This window comes from Netta rufina, assembly GCF_964035555.1.
Source record: "Netta rufina genome assembly, chromosome: 12".
NCBI classification, from domain to species: domain Eukaryota; kingdom Metazoa; phylum Chordata; class Aves; order Anseriformes; family Anatidae; genus Netta; species Netta rufina.
In genome coordinates, this window is record NC_140135.1 from 19872997 (window position 1) to 19892769 (window position 19773).

A 19773-nucleotide genomic window follows, 5' to 3' on the forward strand; every position below is an offset into this window, starting at 1 on the left:
CTTGTCACTACTCTATAATATCCTTTCATCAGACTTCTTCACATTCAACAGATGAAAGAGTCCTTGGTTTCCACATTTTTAAACCTTACCACTGAGTCCATTAGCTTATTTTTTAATATTTTCAGAAACAATGATTTTCATACAAAATTTTATCCACGTAAGGTATAATTGCCACAGGAGGCCAAAGGAGTTGGACTCCTTAGTCCACCAACATAACATGTTTGGTTCACACTTGCGCTGACTATAAATGTTGCATTTTTATATAAGTGGTAATTAATTGAATTGTACTAGTCCATAATCACATTTTCTATATACTTATTGCCATGATTATTAAAGTATGCTCAATACCAAAGTTTAAAAATATATATATCCATTCAAGAATGATTCAAAGTCATGTTTTTGAAAAGAATGATAGAGTTTTAAACGATTGCTCGTTCTAGAGCTGATCCAGAAGGAGCAAGTCTCCAGGGATGGTTTACTCCCTAAGGCATGAATGCATGATTAAGCTAAATGTATTCCATAAATGCCTTGATGACATTAAACTAAATTTTTTAAAGAACAGATGGAGAAAGTTAATAAATATTTCATTCTATAATATAAAACTCACTTCTATATTCACAACTTCAGGGATCCTCTGCTTCACAGATATCAATAAGTCTGATGGATTTCTTGCTGCATTCTCATACTTCTGCCCTGGTGTCTCTTATGGGATCATCATTTCTGCATGCTTGGATTGTTTTATGGGATCAGTGAAAGGCAAGTGACTGTAAATCTTGACCTCTTCTGCTCCTGGATTATATACTTTTATTCTTTGTGACCATAAGTGTTCATCTCTACACTGAATAGATAATTAAATGACAAAAATTATTCAAAGTGAATTTATAGTGAGAAATTATCACTTGAAGAACTGATGGGGCACAGGCATAATCCAAAGAGATATAATGGGGGGGAAAAAAAAAAAAAAAAAAAAAAGTTTAAATTTGCCAAATAAAACAATGCAATACCTGTGTGTTTGTAAATGTCATGAAACAGCTACTCACTGGGGAAAAATAAATAAATAAATGAAATAAGGCATGATTTTTACCTGTAGATAGCAATTCTATTCAAACAACATTTCTATTAATGGAAATCAGTGTGAATTTTACTTAAGAACTGTAGACCAAGCCTGTTATTCATATGAAAGAACTGAGCTTTACATGTGGGAATTACAATTTCTCACTCTATGTATGCCATGAATCTTGTAAAAGAGTAATTAGAACTTGCTCCATAAAGGAAAGAAATGCCAGGCACAAATAATATTTTAGGAAGAGCATTAACAAACATTTTTATACTGCCAACAATCTTCTCTGCTTTCTAGAAGAGATTTACATTACATTATTAATTAACTATATTGAGTCAATAGTATGACATTAAGCTTGGGAAATGTATGTTTAGCACAAACTATGACATCCATGAGAAAAGCATATATTTCTAGTAAGTTTTATTTACAATTTATGCAGATGAGTTCAGCAAGCAAGGGCCCAACAAACTACTTCAAAGCAGCAAGATCCAGCCTGAAAAACACAGCAAGATCAAATCTTTGACATTCCTTGAGTGTCTCTACAAACCTCCACATACACAGAATAAATGACTTCACCTTCCTTACCTAGACGGTTTTGTATAGAATTAGCATGCATTACTCTTAGTGGGACTACTGTAACCTGTCAGACAACGTACACTTGAGCAATTGCAAGAATTTTAATATATATAAATTGTATATGTATATTTGGAACTGACTTGTTCTATGCCGGCTGACAGGTTCTACCATAACAAACAAACAAAAATCATAGTATTATTGTTCCCATTCCCTTTCCCCCAAGTCCATCTTTCAGTTTTTGGATTGTGAATCCCCACAACCCTATGTCCAGGAAAATATTAACTGCACAGTAGCATGGTGCTCTAAAGAAAGACTAATTAATACATTTTGTGATGCCACAAAAATTGCTTTAGTCACTTGTTGCAAGTTAGGTTAGGCCCAGTTACATTTGTATCTTCAGTATCAGGGCTTTTAACGAAAAACTTTCTCATGTTTCCTGACATTCCATTAAAACAGTTGTCCTTTGATGTCAATTAGAGCCAGCTAAAAAAAAAATCGTCCTTAATTGCTTTTTCAGAAATAGACATTAGAGCGTACACCCTCACAGCCAGATTCGATTACCTCTTACAAGAAACAAGGATGCTGGGAACACTGTAAACCTCTGGCTCTGCTGAATACGGATGGGTCGTGGTAGCTGCCTAGCACAGCGAAGGCTGTTCCTCTGACCTAAAAGTGCTGCACAGTCCATGGATATGTCTACATTTCTCCAGAGCGTAATAGTGGTTTAGGACTGAGAGCATCTGCATGCTCAGTGCTCCACCCCTGCCTCCACGCACCAGTGACTTTAATCATGCACCTACTCCGACAATTAGAGCTACAAAAATGACCGAGTCCTCAAAACTTGTGTACATTTCATTACAAGGGGTATCACCAGTTTTCTCTGAGGCTTGCCCAGCATCACCCATTTTCTTACTCCAGGGATTTCATAATGTCTCTGCCGACAAGAAAGAAGAGGAGTCCGGAGAGCAGCACCAGGGGCACCCCTGCGGCAGCGAACATGAAGGACCAGCCGTAGTACACGCGCACAGGCGTTTCCTCCAGGCACATTTCACTCCTCTCCAGGAGGATGTACTTCTGAAAATCAGCCACAAACTCCTTCCACATCACGAAGAGGAAAATGAGCAAGAGAAATAAGCCTCCTGGAAAGAGAGACAAAGTTATTCTCTGATTACAACCAGCCTATAAGATACAGAAAAGCGAGAAAAGACTGCAACAGGTTCCCATCTATTCTTGCAGACCCTTTGCATTAAAGGTCCATGGTGCAGAATGCCATTACTTGTTGAGTTTTTCCTTTAGAGAAGAAAAATCTGCCTTCCAATGTCAGATCCCTTTTCCACAAGAAACACAAAGCCACGGGGACTGGTCCTGCTGGCACTGAACATACTGCACACAGTGCTGCTGCCCCGACACGGGGACAAACAGAGCCCCATGGACACCCAGGGGGCTGGCCCGGCTTGCAGGAGTCCCCTTTCACATCCAAGTGGCCATGATACATCAACCTCAGCTGGACTACTAAATAACAGTATCAAACAGCTCATACTGTGAGGCTGTATAAATTTTTATGGCCCAACACTGGCATGTGAGACCTTATTCGCCCTCCTTAGAGCCAGGGTGAAGGACTGAGGACACTTGAGCTGTGAATTCAAAGTCAGCATCATCCTTGGAGCTCATAAGGGGCCTCCCAGGTCTTGTGAGGTGCCTGTGACCCAACTAGCAGCTGTCCATCAGGCTGAGCATCTCGTGTTTCCGTACTCATCCACACAGAAGGCCTCACGAGGGCAGCCTTCACAGGGAGAGCGTGGCCACGTCTGAATTGGAGTGCAGGCACTTCCCAGACCCACGTGGGATAAAGTGGATTCTTGTGTTGGGTGACCCTCTAGGAACCTCCTTCCCCAGAACTCAGAGTCATAGGTCTCTGCACAAAACAGATGACAAAACCTAGCATGGTCCCAGTATTATTTACTGCATCACATTAAAGAATACATGCAGTGCATTTAAAAGTCAGCATACATTAACACCAAATAGTGGCAGTGTGATGACAGGCTGAAGCTACTTCAGTAATATCTGGTCTCGACACTTCACAGCTAGAAGCTTACGACGTTTAAATGGTTCCATATACATACCCACACATGTGTGTACAGATATGAAAGACACATCACAGATTATGGTATTTTCATAGTAGAAATGAAGCAAACAGTTCAGAATCACTGTAGTTGACAAGTCACCACACAGTTCTGCTGATGCATTCTGGCTTCTGCTGGATTTCATTTCTCCCCTTGCAAATTTTAAACCAAAGGTAGCTTGCAGTATATTTAATTATTCTTCCTGGCAGCTTATGCACTACAAAATCCAGCTTCCATGCTAGGCACAGGCTGCGGGTATGGCTTGACATTGATCTATCTGCTTAGCAATGGAGCTTACCGAGCCCTCGCTCGGAGGACACACAGCAGCGTTGAGCTGTGTTCCTGCTCACAAGGGATATAAGCACATTTGCTGCTTTAAAACCCTGCTCCACATCTTGTAGCCTAGAATGAGTCTCGTGTGTAGGGTCCAAAATGTTTCTCAGTCCTCACTAGGTGTTATAGAGAAGTTGAAGCTACCCATCCCAAGCTGTCATGTTTATTAAACTGCCTTCTGCACCCAGGGACTGGGAATTGAACCTTAATAATGAGAAATGCGTGTAACTGTATGAACACACTTCACATCACCACGTTGTGCTGCCTCAGACCGTTCTCCCTTCCACAGACAAGTCCGCATGGTTGCTGGAAAGGCAGGCTAGGAGTTAAACAGCAGCTGCTGTAACATTTGCATGTTCATTGAGATTGTGATACCACTTGAAATTACGTGCACAAATAAATATTTTACACTTAGTATGATAGTTGTATGCTTAAAATACCAATTATTCTTCTATAAGAAAATGATTGAATGTTTAAATAGTCGCATGTTCTTTACAAAATACAATATATTGATAAGAAGGCAATTAAGTCTTTATTACTGATGTAATTTAAAATTAAATTAATTAGATAGCAACTGAACCTTGAAAAGTGCTCTTTTAAAGATCAATTTATATTTCATTAGCTTATAATACCTACCGTAAGAGACACAAATATAAAAGTAGTCCCAGAGGGGCAGAGGACATGGGTACAGTGGTGTTTTTTTCCAGAGCTTTCCTATTTTTCTTTAAATAAAAAGTGTTGTTTTTTTCCTGTATGTTTGTTTGGTTTTTTTGTTTGTTTGTTTGTTTGTTTTCGAGTTGAATTGTCCCAGGAAAATTCAGGTTGCCTGAGGCTCATTTACTGGGGAAAGCAGACCAAAACCTACCTGCCCCTGTGCTGCTCCTGGGGAGCCCGGGAGGAGCAGTGTGTTTATCGATGAACAGGTGCTGGAGGTGATGGCACGGCCACAGCCTCCACACCTAAATTAAGAATGCTTTCACACTCCAGTAAAATGACAAGAAAATGCGAAGTAAGCAATTTCTTCCCTAAAATAATTACATTGGGGTGGCAAGGAGTCCCTGGGACACATTGACACAGCCTCCACGGTGAAAAAAGGAAACCAAAAGCCACCTCCTTCTGGATGCTCTTTGTGCAGCCATAGCAGAAAGGCATCTTCATATCCCACTGGCCCCAAGTGGCTTTGAATATACAGAGACAGAATTCTTGCGGCTTTGGTCAGAAAGCTGAAAAAAAAAAAGCTTTTTTCTGTACTGCTCTGCCAAGAAGTGAACCCAGCATCCCTCTTTGGCACTGTTCATTAGGCAGGAACAGAAAAAATTAACCCTGGAACTCAGTCTCCAAGCTGATGAGGTCAATGGCATCTTCTGGGGAGGGGCTAATTGTAGGAAAATTGAAGTGGGGTGTTAAATCTCCTCCATCCAGGGGCTAACCATGAGCACACAAACCCCTGGCACTCCCTGCACCTTAATTGTGGGTAAATTGGAGTCTGCCTTCTACTTTCTCTCACTTTTTATCCCAGTGACACCTTTATAGCTGTTAATTGTAGGGACAGGTGAGTGAACTCAATCTTTAACTCTTATTCTGTGGAAGCTCCTGAACTTTCATGCAATCTGCTAATTACAAGAAAAATGAACTTTGACCGTCAGCGACTCGTTCGCCTTTCTCACCGGTCACCTCTTCGGGATGCTCATAATAAGGGAACGGAGGGGTGACCTTCAGCTGCCTTTCCCCAGCCGTCAACTTCTGCTATACATGCAGAGCCTGAGACTTGCCAAAATGATGTGGGAGGAGGAATTTTGGCATAAAATCCAATGGAGATGTGTGGAGATGCCCCACAGCCACAGCATCCCTCCAGTACAGGCAGTGATGGTGCCACATGGGTCGGGATGTTCAAGAACCAGCACAGGGAGCACAGTGGCTGGAGGAAGTTAGTGCACATTTAACAAGGTATTCGTGCTGCCCAGTGCAAGGATAGCTGGTAATGACTCCTGTTTGTGTTGTTTAACATCATGTAGGATGCAGCAGGACAATTCCTCCCTCCAGAAGAGCCTCCTCAGTCCTGAGCAAGCCAACAGCTTGATCTTGTGTCATTGTCTTCACTTAAACCTGCTGCTATACCAGTCTGAACACCGCACAGCAGCACTGCAGGTTCAGAGCAGCCCCAGGGCTGGATGAAGTGTTTTCTCACTTCTAAGCTTGGCTGCTAAAATGCCCAAAGGAAATAGAAATGAAGGAGCACGAGCGAAATCATCTCAGGAATTTCAACACAGCTTCCAGAAGGTGCGATGCAGCCTTCACCCGGCTCGGTGACACCGTGATGATAATTAATCATATTGTCATCCGACTATCGAAACAAGTGGAAATTAGTCAGCAGACAGTGTCTGCCTTTCCCCTGCAAGCACTGAGGCTGAGTTTGAGAAGGGAAAAAAAGGCAGGAAAGCAACACACTGGCTGTTTGCTCAGGCATCTCAGGCACTCCTGGGAGCAGGCTGGCAGGGACGAAGGCTCACCGAGGTGCCACTGCAGGTAGCTGTGGATGTCAGAGGGACCTGGCTGTATTTCCTGAGTTGTCCAGCAGAGGAACCCAGGGGGATGGCTCCAGTCTTCTGAACAACCTCTCAGAAACATCACCACCAAGCTTTCAGACTGTCTGGTTTGTCCTCTGAAAGCACAGGAAGCAGAAGGCATCTTGGAGAGAAGACCCAAAGAACCTAACTGGACAATAAAAATCTTCGCCTTAATCCGTTGACATCCTTCTGCCTGGAGGGGCACACTAAGACCCTGGAGATGATGGAGAGGTTACCAGAACAGGTTGCAGCAGCTTTCATAGAGTCCCCAAATGGCCGAGGTGGGCAGGAACCTCTGGGTCCAACTCCAGGTCAAGCAGGGGCACCTACAGCAGGTTGCCCCAGACCACATCCAGGTAGCTTACAGAATGTTTAGAGCCTTTTGGTGTCCAACGCCTCATTGCTTTACAACAATTCATGATGGTTTAAAGGTTGCCTGGGCAGAGGGAGGCTGAGGACAGGGCAGGGCTGGGCCACGGGACATCCCGAGGGGTCAGCACCCCATGGATTTGGTGCTGGTCTGGCTGTCCCAGGGCCAGAGCGTGTTCCCACTCTGTGCATCACAGATTTCACACCTCCTCAAGGACAGATTGTTTCTGCAGGGGAGGTTAATTAGCACCGACCTGCAGGCCATGATTAGAAGACAATATGCAATTTCTCCTGCATCATTGCTCGCATCCTGCTACCTGAAGGAAAGGCACGGCGAGGGAGTTGATGCTGTGTTAAATCCGTTGCTCCTACCACTGAGAGCAGTTACACAAAATAGCTTTAGAAGGGATGGCGAGAAAATAACCCTTGAGGGAGGCATCCTGTGTCCATCGGGATGCCAGCATCAAGCAGAATCCAGAAGTTTGAGTTCAGGATCCAAAAACACAGCGATCAGCTGAAATTGTAAGCGAACTATGCTGAAAATGTTGAAATAATATTTCATTCCTCTTTTGTTTAGATTGAAAATGTAACAGTAAGACTCTTTCAGCTGAGCTGGTTCCTTTTAACGACAGTTAATAATGATTGCTATTCAGGTTGAAACTGATACAAACTTCTATTTAAGCCACAGCATCTCTGTCTAACACCAAGAGGTTTAGGTGATAAATAATCAGCTTTTCTAAAAGCATCAAATTCTATGTCCAGGCCTTTTAATCCAGAAGGAGACAAATAAAGTCTAAAAACAATTTAAAAAAAAAAAAAAAAAGGAATATGGTGATTCAACTTTACTCAACACCCTTCTCTCCGTGATATTACATTGTGATATTACATTTATCTGGCTGTGTCAGAACGTGACCATCCCCCATTTTCCACCAAAAGCTGTGGGTTTTGGCAAACCAGGGCATTAACTGAGGTAGGCAGTGTCTCCCTCGGAGAGAATTCAGGTGCTTGGCCCCAGTCTCAAGTCTCCAGCACTATGCAGTGGAAGGTGTTGGTACCCAACAGCTGTCTGAGAGCAAGACATCTTGCATTCCCAAATGAAATTCACATGTGTAAAACTACATAAAATTTACCTTTGGAAAAAGAATTAAACCCAACCAAGCATTTATTAAATCATATAAGAGAGAGATAAGCAGATACCCACAGGCTTGCCGGCCTTATTTCAATATCTGAAGGCCTGGAGGCAAATGGAAAATTGGACAAAATGCAGAGCGAATTAGCAGAGGCAGGTAGGGCCATGTTGATTTAGTGCCTTCCAGATTTTTTAGACAAATAGATAGATGTCATCTAGCTCCATTTTAACAAGCAGCTCAGCTGCTGTCACATGGTTAATTATTAGTACATCTGGAGAAGATGAAGATTAGGAAAGGACCTATGAAATGGGTAAGGAGGTAAAGAACAGGGAAAAAAGAGCGAAAGGTAATAATAGGAGGGTATGACAAGATTGGGAGGAGTTTAGGTGGAGTTCCTCCAGGGTTAGTTTGGGACCTCTCCTGTAAATAGTTTCATAAATGTTTTGGGGCCCCAAAAGCTTAGGTACACACACTTACACACACAAAATGGAGCATAGACCCTAGCTTATGTTTGATTGATGCAGTGCTTGAGGAAGAAGGACCTAGTGCAGGGTCCATAATTAAGCATAATTAATTTTAGAGAAAGGCCTGACTTCATTATAGAGTTCTTCACTTGGCATGACTTACCAGAGCTCCAAGCTTTAACTGCTTGCATTGCAAAAAAAAAAGCTCTATTTCCAAGTTTGAGTCATAGTTACAAATCAAGTACTTCTCCTAGTTAAGCTAGTTATTCCCTCTCAAATACAGAAAAAGAAAAAAACCCAAGTGATAATTCAGTGGAATAATTAGTAATGGTAGTGGGAATAATGAATAAATGACTCTTTTTAATTCATTTTTCTGCTGCGACACTGCTTTATCTTTTCAGATTTTATTAAAGCAAGCCCTCCAGTTTTGTGGCGCGGGGTATGCCTGTCCCCGCGTGGTGGCTTTCCAGTTCTACCAGATGTAGAGCAAAGACAGGAGCCACTCACACTATATGAAGAAAGGCTGACAGGAGCAGAGCAGGGCTAATCAGTGCCCAGGGTTGTTGCAGCTACAGGCTGTACTAAAATAAAAGGCTCTCTGGATTGCACAGAAGGACGAAAAAGAAAAACTATGTTGCCCAATTCCCAGACTCCTTAGGACTAAGGACCTTCTTTGTAATGCTTGGCTAAGAATAGACATTTATTTCCACATGAGGAAGGGAGAGATCATTTATTCCAAGTCAGTGCTGCTTCCATCAGAGCCCCCATCCCTCCCCAGCACCACCCTACCCCTGGGTGCCTCCCCATCCCCTTGCACACCGTGGGCCACAGCCACTGCATTCCTGCCCCGTGTATCCGATTACTGCTGCTTGAGAGCTTACCCGAGGCCAGCAGGAACCCACCGCCGACTTTGTAGGACCTGGCGCTGACGAAGGGAACACCACACACCAGCAGCAGGCCTCCCACCAGGCCGCCAGCCACAGCCAGCATGATGAATGCTGTCCAGAAGCCTCTGTATACTGCACAGCCAAAAAGAAGAGAGTCAGAGGAGAAGGGGGTTTGCAAGGAAACCATGTCACAGAGCTTGTGAGAGCATAGGACACAGTCCTTAGATGTACCTGTGGGGATGGAAGGGCTGGGCAAGAAAGGAAAGGAAATAGCAAAATTTGAAGAGATGGAATCTGATTATATCTATGTGCTGTTTTAACTTACACTTACGGAAGGTGCCAGGACCCTAGTTTAAAATAAAGTCAATTGCTGTTGACTGCAGAGCAGGACTGCAGTGAAAACAGGAGCTTGTCATTTTCCCACTGTGGCCTTCCTTGACTCCAAGCCAGAGAACAGAGCAAGAGAGCAACTGCCTTTTTGTCCTCAGGATTTGGGGATTTTTGCTGTGACTTCACACAACCACGCCAGCCAGAGGCAAGCAAATTCGCATCCATCATGTCCCTGTCACTTTGGATGGGACAAGTGAGCAGCCAAAGGTGGGGGTCCTCTGGCAGAAACTCTCCAATACCCACTTCCAATTCCCCCAATTTATCTGGTCCTCTCAGACCACTGCCTCTCACTGCCTTTTGTTTCTCAGAAGTATGAGTTAGAGAGATTTGAGCTGAGTGTGAGCAAATGGGCAATGCTGAAATGACTCACACTTGAAAGAAAAATGATACAGAGAAGATGCGTTTTGCTCATTTTAAACCATTTTGTCAGGAGAGCCACTTAGGGAGAGATAAGTATCTTGAACTCTCCAAAACCACAGAATTCATTTTAATGTTTAACCTCCCGTCACCCGTTTCTCTCAGGGAGCCTAAGAGGATGCAGATAAGGCAAAATTATCTCTGGAGCAGGTAATAGCTGGAGGACCCTCTTCTTGGACGGCCTCCTGTTTTGTCATAATTTGCATCTGAGTGCAGACTGGTTGGAAATAAAATAAAATGTGCACGGCAGAAGTGCCTGCTCCCCTCAGATTTCCAGATGCTTTGCAGTGGGGTTGGTGCAGCTCCATCTGTCCTAAACATGGGTACTGAGACATCCCCATCTCTATGTCACAATATCCCCATCTCTGTGCCGACACATCCCCGGCTCCCCAGGGATGACAGCACTGAGGCCAATTCGGCAGCGGGGCCACAGCAGCCTCGGCACTGAGCCCATCCCAGGGCCGTCCCCAAAAGGCATTTTGGGAGGCAGCTGCAGAGGGCTGCCGAGTGCAGGCTGACAGGCAGCGACAGATGGCTCAATGGCCCTTTATTTAGTATGGAAAAATCAGTGTGTTTATCATTGAGATCATTCAGAAGCTGGACGTCATACCACTCTCTCCTAAGCAGAAAAAATAAGCCAGCGATAACCTGCGTGCTTGCCATACACAGCCTGCACCGGGCTACTCCTTTCACCACTGCTTGCATCGCATCCGTTCTACATCGAGGCTTGTGCCCCGAGGCAGGGATCCGACACGGCACAGCAAAAGAAACTAGCTGCTCTCCTTCACATGCTCCTACTGACAAATATATTTTTTTTAATTAATTCCTCATAAAAAAAAATAAATAAAAAAATTAAAAAGGTACTGCTAAAGGCTAAGGAAAAGGTCAAGATGTTTGTTTGTGCAGTATGCCTGCCCCGGATCCCCAGAGGCAACGCAGAGTGATGCACACTATTTAAAGAAATCAATTCATTTCAAAAAAGATCATGGAATTAATTCTAGCTGCTGCCACCAATTTAGCAAATTAAAATTCCTAACAGCAGCTGATTCATTAAAGAACTCTGAAAATACAGAGAAACATAAATAAAAAGGGAACCAGTTGAAAGGAGAGCTCTCCAACTGTGTCGTATTCGGTGTATTAAAAATAAGCCAGCCACTTGCGTGGATCTTTTGACAATTTGGTCTTTAACTGATTTTTCCAGCGTTTGTTTATTTTGTCTTGCAATGAATCAACACGGGAGCTCCCCTGGGGAGCCAGGCCCTGGGAACGCCTCGGGGCCACACGAGGCCACTTTGTCAGGAGCTGCCCAAAAATCCTGGCTGTGCTCGGACCCGCAGCTCTGCAGGAGGGGACAGCGTTACGGCACACCCCACACACCGTCCTTCCCAGCCCTGCTGCTGGGCCAAGGAGCTGCTGGGAGCAGGGGGGAACCCACCTGCAGTCGTGTCGTAGGAGGGATGGGGAAAAGGTCCCAGAGTGACAGGCATTGGGAACAGGTAGCCGTGCATGCAGTGCTTGGGGTGTGCTTGGCTGGCTGCAAGAGAACAAGAAAAGGTTTGATTTTATGCAAAATCATAGTTATACCATATGCCATAATTTGGACGGCAATGCCCTGTTCTGGAAAACACGCATAACACGCAAGAAGGCTGGGGAGTAAAGAAAGATGCAAAATTGTGGCTAGACAGAAGAAAACAGAAGAGTGATGAGAGAAGGGAGATGTAACAGGATCTGAGACTGCCGCCCCCACGACATCATATCTTCATAACATCAGTCTGAGATGGACATAAATCACAAAAGATGGAGCAACTCAAATTAATGTCAATATTCCTCTTGCTATTTCCCTCCTGGAAGGGGCGAAGGGGTTTGGGTGCTAGAGCAAGCCCCCTTACGAGACCTCCAGTTGGTGAGAGAGGAAAGCACAATTAGAACGGATGTGCCCCATCAATATTAATACCACTGAGGCTTATCGTGATTAACAGTAATAGAATGAATGTTAAATGAATTAATTAATGGTTGGCCACTTATTTAAATATGTTCCCCAGCTCAAAGGAACACTTTATAATAGGTGGACATTAGTTCATGCTAAATTGACTATGGAATACCTATTGAATTAATTATTACATCCACGAGAGCAGCAAATTAATTTGCCATGATCAATCCTATTATAATAAATACCTAAAGAAGTAATACAAATTTGCCAGTTATCAGGAAGAGTCATTTTACTGCAGGTAACATTATATTATATAACGTATTTCTGTATAATGTAATTAGATAGCAAACTCCCTCTCGCCAGCTTTTTTTTTTTCATATCAAAAAATTTCTGTGAGAAAAATCGTACGTTGTTCTGGTGAACAGTGGCAGTACCTCTTCCTACAAGATTTTACAGGATTCGGAGATCAGGGGCTGAGGGACAGCAAAGTCATCTGAAACTTTAATCACCAGGGAATAACCCGATTGAGGGAACCGACCTTAAAAAGCAAAACAGGAGCTTAAAAAGCAAAATAGGCAAGATCTTCAAACAGAGGTCTTGTGTGCCCAAGAGCACCAGCCCGTGGGCTAGGGTTTGGTCTGGACCCCACTGCTGGAGGCCCTGAGCACCCAGGAGGCCACGTGTACGTGTGTGGAGGTGGAATTGCTCAGCACACGGTGACCAAAACATGGATTTTAGAGCAGCACTATGGGCCCGACAGGCACCATCAGCAGGCCTGGGCTGGACACAGACATTAAGGGGCATGGGGAGAGCTGTGCTTGCTGGTGGAGGACACCACCCCATAGGCTTCATAGGTGATACTTTAGTTGGCACCAAGGGGTTCCTAAATGACTGCGAACAGCCCTCCAACAGCAAAATCCAAGTCAATAAAAGAGCCTAGAAAAAGTGATCCAAGTTAGCTCTTGACAGAGAGGGGACGAAAATGAAGAATGAAACCAAACACGGAGCAGTGGCGCTGGGGCAGGCCGCGGGTACTCACTGTACCAGAAGGTCCAGATGGTCTCCGGCTGGCCCTCGCCGAAAAACCAGCACCGCCAGAAGAAGCCCTCATGGTGGAAAGTGAGGATCTCCTTCCCGGCCTCGGTCAGCGTTTCAGCCTGCAGGGAACGAAAGCCTGAGCTGATGTGGGGATGATCACAGCAAAGGTGGAAAGTGTGTATTTAGCTGGATGGTTTGCTTCCATTGTTTGGTGGGGCTTTGATTCGCTGTTGTTTGAGTTGGTTTTGAGGGGTCAGGGAACACGTTGCCAGTTTGGGAAAGGGCAGGTAAGGTAAAAACACAGCCCATTTACACAACTGGTACCTGAACTAGAGATCATGAAAACAGGGTCTGAAATAGAAATCAACTAGCTCAGAGGAAAGAACAAGAGCAGTGCCTGTGTCTTCCAGGCACTTCTGCAGTCACCCAGCCTCAGTGACAGACAAACTAACATGTGGCCTGGAGCGTAACTCACAGGTCTGAGATGGTTGGGCAGTGCACAGTGCCATCCCTGGCCTCTCCACTCAGACAGACAGCAGCACGAACAAAAATCTGAAACATTTAATATTGCCTTTCCCATGCATGCAAAACCAGAGCTGCACTCCTTCGGCCCCTTCAGCCGTGGCCCTGTCTTCTTTGGGACTCTATCGCACTGCTTAAAACAAAGAAGACAGCATCTTCTGCTGGAAGTTTCTTCTATCAGATATTTTTTTTTTCACTAGAGAAAGTCATTTGGAAACATGACTCAAGCAAACAGTGTCCTACGTTTGATTACGGGATTGTGAAATGAAAGGAAGTATTTCTTGCTGGCATCATGATGTTTACCCAGCGTGACTCACCACACCAGAAAAAAAATCAAATCTAATTGGATTGAACTTTGAAGTAACAAAAAGGCTGCACAAAACAAGGACCTTCCTGTCATTTTTTAATTGAAGCTACGCATTGATCAGCACAAAAATATTTTTGAAGAGTGGAAGGCTGAGGGAACCGGGCTGGCTGTTACTTCCTCGAGCAGCCAAACAATAGCAAGTACGGCTAAAATCACACATTCAAAAGGATCCATGAACATATGATAACAGCACTTAGCACTAAAACACCTGTCATAAAAAAAGGAAACATTCAACATTGTCATCTCAAAACTGCATTTCCTGCTAACGAAAGTCCTATACAAATCTTAATTTTACACTAAAGAGGCCTCTTCGTGTTAAATGGGCAGGAATCCGTGTCTGCTCTGCGCTGCCCCTGATGCTCGTTGTTGTTTTCTGTCTGTACGGCAGTCGTATCACTTCAGATGTAAATGATTGCCAAGTTCTACACTTTAAAATATGTACCGGTTTTAAATGAGCAAACTAGGGGTAGAAATCTTTCAACGGCAAATATCAGGAGAAATCTTTTGTCTTTTGAGGCAAATGCTGTCAACAAGTAAAGCTCTTACATTTTCGCCTTTCATTCCCTAACATCCGTATCTGTCAGAGTACAGAAGCAACATTTTAATGTTTTCTAGACATTCTTACTTCAGTCACAATTTTAAAGTTAGCTCAGGCTGACTTTTTACATGAACAGGTCACTTTAAATAAGCATAAATATTATCACATCTAAAACTGCCAGTGCCTGAATTGAAAGTAGCTCTGTCGCCTTTCAACATTTTCAGAGCATATTATTTAAATGAGTCAGTTTTTCTCCTCCCCAGTAAGACATGGTTTCAGGCTTTACCTCGCCGGGCTGGAGCGTGCTGTTTCCATCGGGGACCATCCCGCAGGTGTCCGAAGCCAGCAGCCAGTAATCCGTCCCGAAGGCGACAAGGAAGAGCAGCACGCCAGTGCCGCCCAGGATGCCCGCGGCCAGCCCCGCGATGCCAGCCTTCATGGTGGAGCAGAATTTGGGGGAAAAAAAAGGAAATGCTGCAGTTTTCCGTTCCCTGAAAGAAGAGGACGGAGAGACGTGCTATTCTGGGACACAGATACGGATCTTCTGGTGGCCGGTGTGAGTTTCAGGGGGTGGTGGGAAAGGGGCTAATAAAAGCAGATGACCTGGCGTAGCCAAACAGCTGTGGCATTAAAGAAACATGACAAATAGCTATTGAGGCAGAGCAGGAAGATTTCCAAATAAACACATGGCTGTTCATTTCAACACGGTAGGCAGCGTCCAGAGGTCACGAGCACTTGTTATGCAGAAGTACCCAGGAAACTGGAGAGCTTAAGCCCGGCTTGTGCATGAACTTAGCAGGGAGGCTGTGTGCTGCAGCAGCAGATCTGAGCCCGCAGATTTTTATCATTCCTCTGTTCCCAAAGCCCTCACCACGAGGTGTCTTCAGGAGTGTCCCCAGAGCACAGAACCCAAGTGCTCTCCTGCCTCTGAACTAAAAGCTGATGCCGCTGTCGCACAAAATAACCCCAGGGCTAAAAGCGAGGGCATTAAAATATTGGTGCCCCTCTTGGTGCTCTGGGGAGTGGTGCAATCGTCCCCTGCACACACAGTTACATCAGACAGGTCCGCATCCAGCTAGACACAGAGCATTTAGCTCACGTGTAGCTGCCAGCATAGCTGAAGAGCCTTGCTACACACTTGGAGCATGGGGATCTCTCTCCTGCCATGGGATATGGACATTGTGTGGTGTTTGTTCCCCTCCCTCTGCCCAGCCCCGCTCTGGAAGCAGTGTCTCACGGGGAACGAGGACAATCCTGCACGGAATTTCATTGCCATTTGGTCCCTAACGTTTTTGTCTTCTGCTGGAGCATCTGCTGTAGATCACTGCCAGGAACAGGATGCCAGACCAGGAAAATTGTAATTTCTGGAGGGCAATAACTATATTCGTGTGGCATGCCAGGAGTCTGGCGGAGGAAATCTAAATTACACTGAAAATTTGGGTTCTGATTTTCTAACCTTAGCCTAAGTTGTGACCTGGTCTAAAAGGAGGATAAATGAAGATGTTGACTTCCTCGACCTAACAGATTTTGCATTGCCAAATTAATTTCCAAATCAATGCAATAGTTAAAGTTAGCTGCGCACATATGGGTATAGCAGAGAAACTGCCCACCGCTTAGGGAAACTGGAGAGAGTTGGATAAAATGTTGACTACACTTCTAGCCAACTGCTGGTGCATATGGACTGATGAATATGCTCGCTTTTCAATGAGTACAATAGACTTTAAACTGTAATAATTGATTGCATCCTTTGCATTGTTCTTTCTTAAATATTGCAGGTTGGGCCAGTCTTAAACAATGCCACAGGTCTCTCTTCCTCTCAGTCCCAGTGGAAGAGCCGTTCTTTGTTTAACCTCACCATGAGAGCACACAAGGCAGCCGATAGACTCCAGAAAAGAGGTCCCTGCCCAGAAGACAACCGAAGAAGGAAAGGGAGGGCCAGGTATGGGCTTACCAGGGCAGATGTGCAAGACAAGCAGAAGGTGCTGCTGCTGGGCACAGTGGGGCAGACGGTGGGTGAGCAGGTCTGAGACAACCTACAGGCCCCCTCACAGACTCGATATATGTCTTGGTTGGTTGTTAAAATGGAAAAATGCTTTTTGGAAATGGAGAAATCCCCAGGGCAGGGCTGAATGCTGTTCTCAGCAGGGAAAGGGGTCATTGTGTGGCCTTCAAATGGATGGGAGAACTGCAGTTCAAGGGCCATCTTCAGGGATGTGAAACTATATGGCATGTCTTGGCCCTTCTTAAGCATTTTTTTTTTTTCAAGCAAACTATTGAGTTTTTGGTTGAATTGGTTGCCGTCTATCCTTGAGGTCTGTAGCTCAAGGCTGGACGTGACCGGTGGAGAAGCTCTGGCAACACCTGAAGAGCTCGGTGCAGGCAAGGTTTGCACACCAGAAGTGAGGACTTTTTTACATTTTGCAGTGCAATCTCATAAAATTAAAATGCAAAGTGGGCACTTGTGCATGTAAAAAAAGGGATTAATGCACACTTCTACATTTATGTGTGTGCTTTTTAGTCAGCTGTATTTGGCAGTGCTGCATTTATGCTAATGCCTATTTGCAAGTTAGCGCTGTTTGCCATTTGGAAGGTGTCCTTAGCAATTCTCAGTCCCATTGGCAGCAAAACCTTGTGTGGCTGAGGCAGAGCGTTGCTGCTGCCCAGCCTTGGCTCCTTCTGGGCCGTTTTGTGCCCAGCCAAACATTTCCCAAATTCTTAGGCTGTGGAATAGGAACTGAGTTTGCAAGGTCAGAACGCCCCTCCAGCAAGCTCCCCGTCCTGCTCAGCTCCCCACCATGCACATGCTCCTCACCTCTGGGATCTGAAAAACTCCTGGACGTGGTGGACAACAAAACCCTGCCTGGGGCACAGGCAGGTACAGCCGGGGTACGAGCACGGGGATGGAGCAGCTGCTTCAGAGCACATGATGGGGACACCCAGACTGGTCACAGACCCCTAACACAGCCCCCTGCCTGTATTCCTCTGTGCTGTGCAGTGCCAAGGGAGCTTTGTTCTCACAGCATTGCTTTCTGCTCAGCTTGATTTTTATTTTTTGTTAGACATCAACCCCATTGTGTCCAACCAGCCCAGGAGCTGCTGGCTCCTCACCCCTGCAGGGGCGACCGAAGAAGGAGACACTGTGGCCAGGACTCACCGAACCTCTGTGGTGCTTCCCATGCCTCTCTGCTCCCCCAGTGCTGGCTTTCTCTGCACACCAGGGTCTGGTTGCTCTGCAGAAGCTCTGGAGGCAGCTCTGATCTGGGGCAGTGCTGGCTGATGATGCTGAGCACCATGGTCCTGTCCTGGGGCTGTGCAGGTGCTTGCCTCCTCCTCCTGCCCTTGGAGGCAAATCCCCCCTGCTTTGTACCAATGACCACCCATGTGCATGTCTGTAGTAGTTTCTCTTGATATCAAAGACATTTCCTATAGCTAGTGAGCAGGAACAAAGAAGATAAAATTGAAATTCTTATAATAGGAATGCTTTTTCACAAGACTTTTTAGTCTTACAAACTAGACTAATAGAAAAAATAGTGCCTTCACTCTTCAGAAAAAAAAAAAAAAAAAAAAAAAAAAGCATCTTTATTAATTATAAGATTCAGGCCTATTCTGGTTTTGAAGGTTACATTAGCTTTTTTGGTTTCCTTTTGTAGAAGCATTTTGTTCATATAGATTGTATACAATGCAAAAGACAGCCTTGTTAATAGACCGGACACACGTACACGAAGAGAAGAAGAAGGGAGAAAAGAAAGAAGAAATGGCAAGAAAACCACCCATAAATCATTCCAGCCCCCCTCCTTTCCTCTGCAGTTAGAAAGGGCCAGGATTTTCCGATGAACTAATCAGAAAAAATGTGAGTTTTAAAACCAAACCAGTTTGAAATCAATTTTAAAACCAAACCAGAGGAAAATAAATGAATGTCTGGCCACGCTTTGCATGGCTGGGAAAACCGCAGCGATGCTGGCCAGCCTTCCTAGCTTGCCCTGGGGTCTCTGGAGGAGAAGTGCTGCACCACAGCCATGGAAATGGGCTAACCAAGCATCACCACGTGTGCGAGCCAGCCACCATTACCTGCTCCAGGGAAAAGGATGCATCTCCTCAAACATCAGAGGAGCAGGAGCATCGCCATCCAGCTACTGCCCGAGGCACGTGTGCCACCCACCACACGCCAGCAGGCACCTGGAGAATTAACGGGACTGGTAGTGCTAGGAGCAGCCCCTGGTATGAGCTGTGAAGAAAGGGGGAGGAACAGAGGCTTACATTGGCATTGGCCCCTTTAATCCTGCACTGAGATCATAAGCAGTGGTTTGCCTCCACCTCATGCTTCTTTTTCAGCTCTCCCGTCTACATTTCTCTTGGAAGAAGCACGTAAGCCTGGACGTTGAAAGATCCGTAGTGTTGCTGGAGAGGCTGGATACCCGTGGTGCTTGATGGCAAGAGAGGAAAAAGCTCAGCTTGCCCCACCTGCTTCCCGAGAAGCACCAGCACTCTCCAGGATTAAGCCATTATAATCACCTTAAGCAGTCATGGAATAAAATAAACACAGGTGTGATTTTCTGAGCCAAGTCAAAAAAAAAAAAAAAAAAAGAAAAAAAAAAAAAGAAAAAAAAAAAAAAAGAGCCCACATATTGAGCACAAATTCCTCCTGGAGTTGTGAGTGCAAAGCAAATCTACAGCCTGATTTCTGGATGTGGCTCCTTGATCTGTGTGCCCAGACCTTCCTGATGCCAGTTTCAGCTCTCACTTTGCCATTGAGCTACTCTGCATCTTCAGCAACTTTTGTCTGTTTTAACCTTAACTTTCAAAAGGCTCCTGCAAACTTCCAAAGTAAGCGCAGAGCCCTAACTCTCTGAACCACTAAAGGAATCAAACTGATGCAATTTATTTCCACGGAAGCATGCAATATTCAATGATACAGCGAATCCATGTTTTAAACACTTTTTAAAGGAATAAAACCCTGCAAAGAATTAATTAGGCATGCTCCGAAGCCCGAGCATTTAACAGTTTTCCACTCAGTTGTAGAATTTTAAGACCACCAACACTGGATACTGGCACAGATTATCAA

At 44.8% G+C, this 19773-nt stretch overlaps 1 protein-coding gene across 1 annotated transcript; it reads right to left on the minus strand.

Annotated features, from left to right (window-relative positions):
* Positions 1 to 1463: 1463 nt before the first annotated feature.
* Positions 1464 to 15276, minus strand: LOC311213768 (transmembrane protein 182-like). Its single transcript, XM_084293989.1, has 5 exons — positions 14998 to 15276; positions 13286 to 13403; positions 11752 to 11850; positions 9504 to 9641; positions 1464 to 2775 (listed from the first exon to the last, which is right to left on the minus strand). The coding sequence occupies exons 1-5, from the start codon at positions 15148 to 15150 to the stop codon at positions 2546 to 2548; spliced, it is 738 nt and encodes a 245-aa protein (XP_084150115.1). The 5' UTR covers positions 15151 to 15276; the 3' UTR covers positions 1464 to 2545.
* Positions 15277 to 19773: the final 4497 nt, after the last annotated feature.

Excerpts from the sequence above, each read along its gene's own strand:
- LOC311213768 (XM_084293989.1), bottom strand. The coding sequence starts at position 15,150 with ATGAAGGCTGGCATCGCGGGGCTGGCCGCGGGCATCCTGGGCGGCACT. Across the intron at positions 13,404-14,997 it reads GCACGCTCCAGCCCGGCGAG|GCTGAAACGCTGACCGAGGC; the intron begins GTAAAGCCTGAA and ends CGTTCCCTGCAG. Across the intron at positions 2,776-9,503 it reads TGGGTTCCTGCTGGCCTCGG|GAGGCTTATTTCTCTTGCTC; the intron begins GTAAGCTCTCAA and ends CTCTCTTTCCAG.